The sequence below is a fragment of the Pistacia vera genome, unplaced genomic scaffold (assembly GCF_008641045.1).
Source record: "Pistacia vera cultivar Batoury unplaced genomic scaffold, PisVer_v2 Contig842, whole genome shotgun sequence".
Classification (NCBI taxonomy): domain Eukaryota; kingdom Viridiplantae; phylum Streptophyta; class Magnoliopsida; order Sapindales; family Anacardiaceae; genus Pistacia; species Pistacia vera.
Genome location: NW_022196715.1, coordinates 186,228 through 198,454, shown reverse-complemented (window position 1 = coordinate 198,454; position 12,227 = coordinate 186,228). Strand labels below are relative to the sequence as shown.

Here is a 12,227-nt window from a genome sequence, read left to right as displayed (position 1 = left end):
GCTACTTTGGCTAGGGTTTTCTGCAACTACACACAGACTCACCATGGACGACGCCTTCGAAATGGAAGATGTCTCCACATTCTTTTCAGAAGATGAGGACTTGTGTTCTTCAATCCTCTCTCGTTTATCAACCTCCACTCAAGACGACCACCAGCACCTCTGCACCACAATTGGCGCCATATCCCAAGAACTTAAGGACCATAACCTCCCTCTAACTCCAGTCGCCTACTTTGGTGCCATCTGCTCCTCCCTCGACCTTATCCTCTCCTCTTCCGACCAAGACTCGTCCGCCCACCGCATCGCTTCTCTCACCACCCTTCTCTCTATCGTTCTTCCTAAACTCCCGTCGCCAATTCTCAAAAAGAAGGGAGATTACTTAAAGGACCTCGTCGTCCGCGTTATTCGATTGAACTCTGTTACGGTTGTTGCCACTGCTTCTGGATTGAAAATTTTATCGCGTTTGCTAATCAGTAGAGGGAGGGTCAATTGGTCTGATGTGTCGCAGATGTACGGCGTCATTGTGGGGTTCATGACTGATCCACGTCTCAAGGTGAGATTTTGGTATCATAGTTTTGTCTGATATGCTAAAAGAGTTGAGAAGCAAGAATGCTAATTGTGTTTTAAACAGGTGAGAAGGCAGTCACATTTGTGTGTCCGGGAAATCCTACTAAGTTTTCAAGGAACTCCGCTATTGTCACCGGCAAGTGAAGCGATAACAAACATCTTTGAGAAGTTTCTTCTGCTGGCTGGTGGATCAAATTCAAACTCTAATGATAAGCCGAAAGGAGCTCAGGAGGTTCTTTTTATGCTGGATGCTTTCAAAGAGTGTCTTCCTCTAATGTCAATGAAATATACGACTACAATCCTCAAGTACTTTAAAACCCTCCTTGAACTTCGCCAGCCGCTGGTTACCAGGCGTATAACCGATAGTCTTAATGTAATTTGTATCCACCCTACACTGGAAATATCGAATGAAGCTCTTCTTGAGCTGTTATGTTCATTGGCTCTTTCTGTTTCCACAAATGAGATTAATGCGGACGGAATGACATTCACTGCTCGTTTACTGAATGTAGGAATGATAAAGATCTATTCACTTAATAGGCAAATATGCGTGACTAAACTTCCCATTGTATTCAATGCCCTCAAAGGTTTTTAATGAGTTTGATTGAGTTTCTTTGTGTCTTAGTTAAAGTATGAAGATGCGTCTAACTCTAGGTTTTGGCAGATATTTTGGCGTCTGAACACGAGGAGGCGATATTTGCAGCCACCGAGGCATTAAAGAGTTTGATAAATGCTTGTATTGATGAAAGCTTGATCAAACAGGGATTAGATCAGATAAAAAAGGAAAACTTAGATACAAGAAAATCTGGGCCAGCTATAATTGAGAAACTGTGTTCAACTATTGAGAGCTTACTTGATTATCCCTATAGTGCAGTATGGGACATGTCGTTTCAAGTAGTTTCAACGATGTTTGATAAATTAGGTATTGTGATTGCTCATTCATACTTCTCTTTTTCATGCTATGTTTTTGTTTCTATGCTGCTTGGTGAACAAGGAACTAAATTTATAGAATGCTCACGAAGTGATGTTCTGATTACTACTTTTCTGACAGAACTGTATCACATGTAGAAAATTATCAAGTTACATTTTTAAATTTCATGTTTTCTGGTAAAGTGTTCTTGTCTTGTTTCATGTGGAAGTTAACCTCAATTGCTAATATTCAGGAAACGATTCTTCTTATTTAATGAGGGGAACCCTTAAGAACTTGTCTGACATGCAGAATCTGCCAGATGAAGATTTCCCTTACAGAAAAAAGGTATTGATATGCTTATCTGGAAAACTGTTGAATATAATCCTTCTTGGTGTTATCATATTTTGGGTATGTCTATTGGCATTTGGTGTTTTTTTTTTCAAATTGTTCAGTTTCCTTCCTTGTTAGTGGCTTTAAACCACAAGTTATATTTGCATTATGCCTATATGTGTTCTACATTTAAATAGTATTTTGGCGTGGCTGGCAACTAATCTTATGGCATATAATTATTTTTCTGTGTTAGATATCTTAAAACATTGTAACCTTAATAACAAGACTTTAACTAGGACCTAGGATTCAATTTAAATGATTTGCCCATAAAGCATTGTAGTAGTATTGACAATGCACTTAAATAGCAAACATTCAAGGGCTGAAGAAGGGGGAAAAATTGAAAAAGGAAGAAGGAAGAAGAAATAATGAACATATAATTACTTGAACAAAATAACTGATTAAACAGAAAGATAAAATTTCATTCAGAAAAGGAAAAACACCCACCTGAAATTGTCTAGCCAATACCTATTGGGTATATGGCATATTGGACACATGGCTACGGATTATTGCTTTAGTGAGATATGGTACTGTTATGTATTGGTATTGTTACACAATGGTTGATATGTGTGGTTGGTTGAATGTTAAAACTTGGCTGTTTTTCATCATTGATACATTCTCAATCTTGGTGGTTGGCAATTGTATCCGGCATGGACTATTATTTAGAAGTAATTTGTAACTTTCAAGAATTTGCACTGTTTCTACATTTAAGGGAACTATGTACAGTAACCCCTTGTATTGATACTGGGTCCTTATTGACTAATAGATAAGGTTGTGCACCCTATGATAAGAATGAGGTAATTTTCAGCATTCATGCGTGACAGTGTCAACAACATTCTGTACTGTAGTATGGTTGAGTGGTTGACATTCAAGATGATGTGAAAGTATATCATGTACTTCCTTCATTGGTACCTTCTCAACATTGCATTTTTTTTACTGAAGTCTAGCTTTATTTCCCAATTTTAGCTGCATGAATGTGTTGGATCAGCTGTTGGCGCAATCGGACCTGAAACATTTTTAAGCCTTCTTCCTCTCAAGTTAGAGGCTAAGGACCTTTCAGAGGTAAATGTTTGGCTGTTTCCTATACTGAAGCAGTATACAATTGGTGCTCGTTTAAAATACTTCAAAGAGAACATGTTGGGTATGGCTGGATTGATGAGGCAGAAATCTCAAAAGGTATGGATGTTCCTTGTGGTCCTTGTTTCCTTCTTGTTTCTGGCATTTGCTTACTTGTAGCTTTTGGCAGCTTGAACAAGAAGGGCGGGTTCTTGCAGCAAGGAGTGCTGATGCTCTTGTCTATTCCCTGTGGTCCTTGTTGCCTTCATTTTGCAACTATCCTCAGGATACTGCTGAAAATTTCAAGGAATTGCTGGGAGTGTTATGCACCACCCTTCGTGAAGAACATGATATTCGTGGAATTATATGCTCCAGTTTGCAATATCTAGTTCAACAAAATAAGAACGTTCTGGAAGGAAAAAATGATTTTATTGGTGTTGAAATAAGTAATGCCAGACGGCTAGCAATGGCCCGTTATACACCCCAGGTTGCAGCTGATAACTTGAGTGTGCTGAAGTTGTGTGCTCGTGAATTATTGTCTATTCTGTCACGTATCTTTTTGGAAACTGAAAAAGATGAGGGAGGTTGTTTGCAGGTACTTTGCTTTCTCAGTGGATAAATGCTTGCTATTTCATTTCTAGTATTCTATTGATTACTTCTCATATAACTTTACTTTTCTATTTCTGGAGAAGTTTTTGTCAGGAATTTGTTTTAGAGGTTGAGTTTCCACATCTTAAAATCTTATAACCATAAATCAGTTACTGGATGTTAACCTAGAATTGATATTAGTTGGTGATTTATCTTTATCATGATTCTTTGATTTTGTCAAACCACTATTTGCTGGAACCTTGAAAACTGCTACACACTAGTCAGCCTCAGAATTTGACCTAATTGAAGATGTTAATTGGGCATCAAAATTCAAAACATAATTCAAGTAATCTACGTATGTTAATGATACTGAACAAAGTCATCAATTGATTCAAATCTGTAATAGTTTAAATTTTGGTAGCGTGAGCTCTAATGAGTTCATATTGATCTTTTTGCCATTGGCAGTCCACAATTGGTGAATTCGCTTCCATAGCAGATAAAGAAGTAGTTCCAAGGTTATTCAAAAGGACAATGCAGGGTCTTTTGGAGGCCACCCAGGAGGCTGGGAAAGCAAAAAGTACTAGAAATTCTTATTCTATGCAGATTGATGATTCATCAAATGAAAGCTCATGTGTTTGTTTTTTTTTTTGGGTGGGGGGGGGGGGGGGGGGAAGAGATTTGGGTTCTTATGGGACTGTGCAGACAGTCATAAATCTTGATTCTTACTGCTGTGCAGACAGTCATAAATCTTGATCTTAACTGCAGGGCCCGACTATTTGACCTGGCAGTTTCACTTTTGCCGGGTTTGAACGCCAAAGAGATTGATGTTTTATTTGTTGCGGTAAAAGCTGCATTAGAGGTTGGTGATTCAACATTGTTGTCTATTGGAAGTTTTCCAAAAGTCATTACACATTGTAAATGTTGTTTGACTATGACTTACGGAGAGCTTGTTCTTGAACTGCAGGATGATGAAGGTTTAATCCAAAAGAAGGCATACAAAGTGCTTTCGGTTATTCTTAGGGTATTTCTTCTGTCATTGCAAAAGTTTGTGAATTGTATGTTTCAATCATGTCAGTGCTACATTTTTATGTGTATTTATGTCCAAAGATGGTGACTAATATAACACGTTTTATTTTCTTTATGTGATGTCATATTTTAGTAGTTGATTTATTATGAGATTATAGTGGGTCTTATCACGTGCACACACAAGGGAAAGGGATGGCAATGGTGTGGGTAAGTGGGAATTTTTTAAGGGGAAAGGTGGGTGCTTGGAAAACACATGGTACAACGTGGGAGCAGGTCTATTGGATCCTTGACCTGACCTGGGTCAACATTTCTGCAATTAATTAAATTTTTGGTATAATTTTGAAAATACCTAGACATGGGCACGAATACTCCTTCCCCATTGGAGCTCCAAAATGCCACCACTATATTTGGCGTCTAGGATTTTTATTTTAGTCATTTCTCCACCATACCCCCTAGCCTCCTTGGACACCGAACAAAGAAATCACCAAAATTAAGGTCATCAACAACAATCCTGCAATCATGATGTAATTGCTGATTGTATTGCCTCCTTGGATGATCCCTATGCTGTCTCCAATGACCTGCTTATCAATGTTGTTGAATCCTGCAGCTATATTATCAAGTACATTGTAGTTCATCCTCTCTTCAGTATCATCACTGTGATATTGACAAATTCACCACTGGAACAAAAAGGTTGGGGTAGGATTGGGAGGGTTCTTGTTGGTGGCCAGGTGATGGGTTTACATATTTTTAGCCAATATGGGTATGTGGTAGGTGTGGGTGAAGGTTTTCCCCTGGAGGAATGGGAAGAAAATCTGTCCTGTCCTTGTTGCCATTCCTATTTACATATTGACTTTATGGAAGAGAAATTTTGAGTATGGTTTGCCCATTGCTTGGCATCACATTGTGAAATTCTAGAACTGTACCTTTGTTGTATGTTTGTTGTTCTGATTGGTGGATTTGTTTTTTTGGGTTTTGTGTGGCTAGAAATGTGATGGGTTTCTTTCATCAAAGCTTGAGGAATTGCTTGGATGTATGATTGAAGTGTTGCCTTCATGCCATTTTTCTGCCAGGCGCCACAGACTTGACTGTTTGTACTTTATCATAGTTCATGTATCCAAGGTCAGCTGAGCTAAAACTTTTTTTTTTCTCTTTCTGTTAAAGCTTATGATAGTCAACAGTTGAAGCCAATTTTCCTGTTTGATAAGAAGGCCTTCTAATCTTACTTGAATAGCTTAAATTTCTATCAACAGGACAATTTTGAGCAGAGAAGACGTGACATTCTTAGCTCTTTTCTGACTGAAATAATACTTGCACTAAAGGAGGTACAAAGCTTACCTACTGGAATATTTGGTTAGCCTTGTTAATATTTTATCTTTTTACTTGTGTGTTTATTATTTAGTGGTCTGTGACTGCTGATCGTTATATTAATTTGGATGCATTACATATTTTAATTGATTAAGAACCTGTTAACATGGTGCTTTCGTCCAGATCATGGTTTTATTCAGTGTGCAAATATTGATTGTTTGATCAATGCCACAAATCTTTGGTACTAGAGTGGGAGAGACACACAAACACACATGGTTTCTAAGTATGCACATCTTGAGTTTTTAATCAGGCAACAAAACTTGCCTTGTCTGAAGTATATCAGTTTCGTATTGGAGCGGGAGAGCTCTGTGTGTTCTAGAGGACATATGACAGTGGTTTAATGTCAAAGAACATAAAACTTAAGTCCATTTTTCTCTTACAAAAGGGAGTTGATGCTACTGATCAATTCCTGTAACATTTACAATTTTAAAAAACCATTAGTGCGAATTTTACTATCAGGTTTTTGAGAAGTAAATTTAGTCATATTAAGTTTATATTATTAACATTAATGCGATCTTCTACATCAAGTTCCTTTTCATATTTCTTGTACAAGTATATGCTTCGATATTTCTTCATGTTAGCAAGATTTGGTGTCTAGAGTGATATTATTCTAATTTATCAAATTTGGAAAAGTCTATTAACAGTCTTTGATGTAAGACGAGAAACAATAGAAAATGAACAAAAAATTTTATTATATGGAATGGTTTAGCTTTTGTGCCATCTTTTCTATTTTCTTTGTTATTCTCTTTATTGTGCCTTTACTCTTTTGTCTTCTCTTTCCATTTCTCCTGTGTATGTTTTGATAATACCTAGAAGAAGCTCTTTTCTCTGTCTTCCTTCTTCTTAATTCTCTCTCTCTTCTCTGGTCATAGATTGCATCCTGTAACCTTCCTAAGAATCAAGGTAACGAAAAGACCTAACTAAAGGCTTGAAAGCTAATTACAAAAGTAGCCCCCAAACAACACTCCCCTAAGAAAGGAACTCTATAAGGTTAGGAGATCAGCGCTTCCGCTTCGCAATTAAATTTAATGAAGAAAATGGGAATATATCTATATTTTGAAGAAATGGAAGACAGGCCCAACATTTAACTTTGTCACATGGGAGGGGAGGATCCTCCTGTCTATAATCTTTTAAAATTCTTTTGTTTCTCTCAATCCAAACGACTCATAAAACCACCAAACTACTCAATCCACAAGATAGTTGCTTTCTTATACCACCCTAAAACCCATAATCTGTTCTATAAGAATGGTTTGATTGTGATCTGCATTTATAAAATACTGGAGATAGTTTTTAGGGTTTCATGGTGAGAGTTCTGAGTCGCCAGGTGATGGTGAGCATAATGCCTGGTCGAGCAAGGGGGTTACAGAACTTCTTTCTGTATATGATTGCTAATCTATCCTTTTGATGATTTTCTTGCAGGTTAATAAGAAAACAAGAAATAGAGCTTATGATGTCCTTGTCCAAATTGGCCATGCTTTTGGGGATGTAGAGAATGGTGGAGGGAAGGAATACTTACATCAGTTTTTTAACTTGGTAAATGCTCATAGATTCTTATTTCAAAACTTCTATTATTTGATTTGAAGCTCTTTGCTTTAGCCATTGTAAATTTTAGCAAAATTCTTTAAGTCATGAGGGGAATCGTGTTAGCTTCTTTTTCTTACCTGAAATGCCACCTCCTGTCATTTTGAATTTTTTGTGTGTGATGTATGTATGTGACCATGATAATTTTCTGAGGTTATGTTTATTCATTGTTGTAGGTAGCTGGGGGACTGGCTGGAGAAACTCCTCACATGATCAGTGCTGCTGTGAAAGGCTTAGCTCGCTTATCTTACGAGTTTTCTGATCTTGTTTCTAATGCATATAAGTTACTTCCTAGCACATTTCTTCTCTTCCAAAGGAAGAACAGAGAAATCATTAAAGTATGTTCCTTCTTCTTTAAAGATGTTGACTGTCTTAATTTTTCTTGGGTGACCTGCGTAGTGCATGTTTACTCTTATCTCTTTCAGTATTCTTATCTGAAGTCAGCTGCTTATTAATGCAGGCCAATTTAGGTTTTTTGAAAGTATTGGTGGCTAAATCACCTGCTGAAGGGTTGCAAATGCACTTGAGAAGCATGGTGGAAGGCTTGCTCAAGTGGCAAGATGACACCAAAAATCACTTTAAAGCCAAGGTTTATTTTTCCTTTCTTTCTGCTTCTCAACTGATTTGGTATTAACGTTTAGTTCTTATCATAGAAGCATTCTATATGATATTGTGCTGAAGTTACTAACCAATTGAATCTGATCAAGTGCTTTAATCAACTTGCTAATTTCTTGTTACTGGTGTTATTTTGCCCTGTATGTAATATTTTTTGTTTTCTCAAAGTTGCTTTTGGCTATGCTGGCTTGGACAATTATTATGTCGTGGTGTCCATATGGAGTAAAATTGTGTATGGGAATCTCTTTTGTTATTGGAATTTATATTTGGAGTATGATGTTTAATACAGATTATACTGAACAGCGTGTGTTCAACTGAAAATTGCAACATTCTGTTATTGAATAAGTGTCTGTGTCTAAAGGAGATCCAAATTCTTTTTTCTTATCTGTCAATATTGAATTGTTTCCAGGTTAAGCTTCTTTTGGAAATGCTTGTCAAGAAATGTGGCATTGATGCTGTTAAGGCTGTAATGCCAGAAGAACACATGAGACTCCTTACTAATATAAGAAAGGTTTGTCAAATTGAAAAGGTGTTTATTTAGGATGCAATTTGTTATGGCTTCAGTTCTGATGTTATTCATTTTTGTTGCCACAGATCAAGGAGCGGACAGAGAGAAAATTTGCAGTTAACCCTGAGGAAACCAGATCTCATTTTTCTAAAGCAACTACTTCAAGGTTTGAGTTTTTCTCATTAGGATTTTGGTTTATGCATGTAGAAAGTCTTTGTACATAATACATTTGTGCTTTTATTCCCCTTTAGTTCTTAGATGAGTTTCATGCTTTAGCACTGTCTAATAGCCATTCCCAACTGAGTAGGTTTCAGTTCTTACTTGAAAGTCATGTGCCTTGCACAGCCACTGTACTATTGTGCTTTAATTAACGTGTTTGTTCCCAGGAATTATATTCTTTTTAGCTATAACAAATTATCCATGTTCTAGAAAAGTTACTTTTTGTGGTTTTGTGATCATTAATTTGTCAACCTCAGAGCTTGAGCCTTGTATCATTAAAAATAAAAGATGGGAAACTGTCCTCTCTCTGGTGTGCAACTTGTTTGAACTAATTGCTCTTTAAATGTTATAAGTTTTTGATGTCATTGTGCGAGAGTCGATGTCATCGAAATTCCGATGCAAGCATGTAGTTATAGGTTATTTTTTCTGGAAATTATTTAATCTGCACATGGGTCTTACTTTTGAGGGTTTGATTGATTTCAGGCTTAGCCGATGGAATCATACAAAAATATTTTCCGATTTTGGTGACGAAGACTCCGAGAACAGTGATGCAGAATACATGGATACAAAGACAGTTTCTGGTCGACGGAGCAAGGCTTCCTCACAGCTAAAGTCCAAAGCATCATCATTAAGGTTAGTTAACTAACATTTTCATTTGTGTGTTCATGATTGGTTGGAATACATGCACTTCATAAATGCCGTTAAATAATTTGCTCACTTAAAAATCAATAAATGAGGGCCACAAAGAACAAAGAAAAAAAAGAGGGCTGGGGGTGTAATTTTATAGTGCACAATGTCGAGTAGCCAGTGAATTTTTTAGGAGCATTTATTTGCCCTGGACAAACAGATGGCTGTGTACTTCAAGTTTTTGAAGAATATAGCTCCATTTCATAGTATCTATGCCTCTGTATTTTCTTGCAATTAACTGTGGCTGATATAGAATCACATATAATTCATCCAGGGTCCAGAAAAAGCGTAAAGCAGATAAGAGCTTGCCAGAAGATTTGTTTGACCAGTTAGAAGATGAGCCACTTGACTTACTTGATCGGCAGAAAACAAGGTCAGCTCTTAGATCATCTGAGCATTCCAAGAGAAAGTCAGAATCAGATGATGATCTGGAGATAGACTCTGAGGGGCGCTTGGTGATTCATGAGGGAGATAAACCAAAGAAGGTATTGCATTCAGTCCCTGATTCAGATGCAAGGAGTGAAGTAGGCAGTATTATGTCCATGAACTCCACAAGGAAAAACCAGAAACATAGGAAAACGTCTGAGTCTGGATGGGCATACACTGGGAGTGAGTATGCTAGCAAGAAGGCAACTGGGGATGTGAAGAGGAAGGGCAAGCTTGAACCGTATGCTTATTGGCCTCTTGATCGCAAGATGATGAGCCGTAGACCAGAGCATCGGGCAGCTGCTCGGAAAGGTATGGCTAGTGTGGTAAATATGGCCAAAAAACTTGAAGGGAAGAGTGCGTCGACTGCTCTTTCATTGAAACCCATAAATTTTAAGAGTCAAAAGAAAGGCAGCAAGAAAACAAGGAAGTAAAAGACCATATACACTGTGATGAAATTGGTTGGGAGATATGCATTCCGGGTCGTGAAGATTTTTGTTAATAAATTATACTAAGTTATAGGCATTGGGTTTTTGGAAATTCATGTATCGGATAGTACAATGCTGTGTATATAATTACATAGTGAGGGGAAGCTGGTCTTAGGAATTTTTCTTTTTTTCTTTTTTTTTTTATTGTCTGCAATTGATCTCATTTTAATTTGTTATCTTTGGGAATGGTATGATCTGGCTTATGTAATATGAGTACCAATTGAACGTCTAACACCTTTTACAAGAATGTGTTAAAGATGGTGGTGTTTTGGTGGGAATGATCAATGCCTTATCACCAATGTCGGATAAAACATGAAATCAGGAAGCTAAATAGGGTTAAATCTTGGCTGGGAATCAATGTTCTCTTTATCTTTAATAAAAGGGAGGATGGGATTTTTCCACCCAAGGTTTGGCGGAACAACACTTTCTGACCTGTCAAGTTTTAAAATGACACTTTTTTTTTATCATTTATCAAGTTTTGTTAGTATTTTTTGTTAATATTTAATTGAAATGACACAAATACTTTTAAATAATTTATTTCTTAATTAGTTTATTATAAATTAAAATTTAGTTAGGTCAATGTCTTTATTCGATTATTTATTAGTTCAAGTGCAAAAATATCTTTTTTTCTTTGTTTATTTAATTAATTAGGAATATTGATTTTCTATGTTAATTAGTAAAAATGAAAAACATTATAAATTTATTAGATTATTAAAGTGATGAAATATTGATGATATTATAAATAAATAAATATTAAGGTCATTTAACTTTAAACAATTCCATAGTATTACTCTTAACTTTTTCGATGGGGTTAATTATCTTTTCTTTTTTTACTTTTTGGCTAATTAAAAAATAATAAAAAATTTATAAAATCAAATATTTAAGGGTATTTTTGTCTTTTCAGTAAAGTATTAATAGAAAACATAACAGAACCTAATGAAGGGTGGGAAAGTGTCATTTTGAAACTTGAAGCGTAGGAAAGTGTCATTTTGCCAAACCTTGGGTGGGAAAATGTTGTTCTCCCTTAATAGAATCCACAATATGACCGGTTTAAGTCAATGTTTTAACAAACAACCCAGGGTGAAACCAGACAAAGTTGTCAAGTCTTAGGTTGACCAGTTTGACCGACTAGTCAAACAAGGTGACAATTTTTAAAATTCAGCAAATACACCCTTGAAAATTAGTTAAGTTCCTATCAGTTTGAAATTTAATAAACACACCCCAAATATACTAGTTGGCGACAACGACACCCCAAATGCAATTCTGATTCTCTTGAGCCCATTCTCTCTAAAATTTATGCAAGATTTGGTCGAAATCGATTAGATTCTGACTAAATCTCACCGACACTAGCGTCGACATTCCAAGCCAGATCTCGTCGATATCGACAACCCTCCCCATCACCCTCAAAATACTCTCCTCCTTCTCCTTACCAAAACCCACCTCACCCCACCCTCGTTAGCCTCGCCAATTGTCGACAAAAGCCAATTGTTGCCACCGCTACTTTTTTTCGATTTCTGATCAATTAACTCATCGAAAATCAACTTTGTTACCACCACTGCATTCAATGACACTTTCTCTTCAAAATCCTCAACATCTCAACCTTTAATTGTTCATGGATCATCATCATCCCAAATTCTAGAGTTTTGGATGAATAAGAAAAATGTTAACCCAACCCAGTGAAGCCCCTGGGTCCCAATTCAACCAGCAAGACTGGACTAGGTTTTAAAACAGTGGTTTAAATTACGAGATGGGCTTACTGGAGGGAAAGTTAATACAAAACAGTGAAACAGATGGGGCAAAGCTATAGTTC

The 12,227-nt window shown here is 36.6% G+C and overlaps 1 protein-coding gene across 1 annotated transcript; it reads left to right on the top strand.

The window, feature by feature from the left end:
• On the top strand, window positions 1–10,695 carry LOC116118406 (RRP12-like protein). Its single transcript, XM_031404390.1, has 18 exons — window positions 1–550; window positions 629–1,148; window positions 1,226–1,483; window positions 1,725–1,816; window positions 2,825–3,034; window positions 3,105–3,509; window positions 3,968–4,139; window positions 4,243–4,361; window positions 4,467–4,523; window positions 5,513–5,647; window positions 5,779–5,850; window positions 7,313–7,426; window positions 7,651–7,812; window positions 7,935–8,063; window positions 8,499–8,600; window positions 8,684–8,763; window positions 9,300–9,449; window positions 9,778–10,695. Exons 1-18 carry the CDS (start codon window positions 44–46, stop codon window positions 10,361–10,363), a joined length of 3,870 nt encoding a protein of 1,289 aa, XP_031260250.1. The 5' UTR covers window positions 1–43; the 3' UTR covers window positions 10,364–10,695.
• The last annotated feature ends 1,532 nt before the right edge of the window (window positions 10,696–12,227 follow it).

What these genes read in the sequence shown, in the direction of transcription:
- LOC116118406 (XM_031404390.1), top strand. Translation starts at nt 44, where the DNA reads ATGGACGACGCCTTCGAAATGGAAGATGTCTCCACATTCTTTTCAGAA. An exon ending in AACGATGTTTGATAAATTAG is followed by an intron (nt 1,484 to 1,724) that starts GTATTGTGATTG and finishes GCTAATATTCAG; the next exon opens with GAAACGATTCTTCTTATTTA. An exon ending in TGCTTTCGGTTATTCTTAGG is followed by an intron (nt 4,524 to 5,512) that starts GTATTTCTTCTG and finishes TTGTGTGGCTAG; the next exon opens with AAATGTGATGGGTTTCTTTC.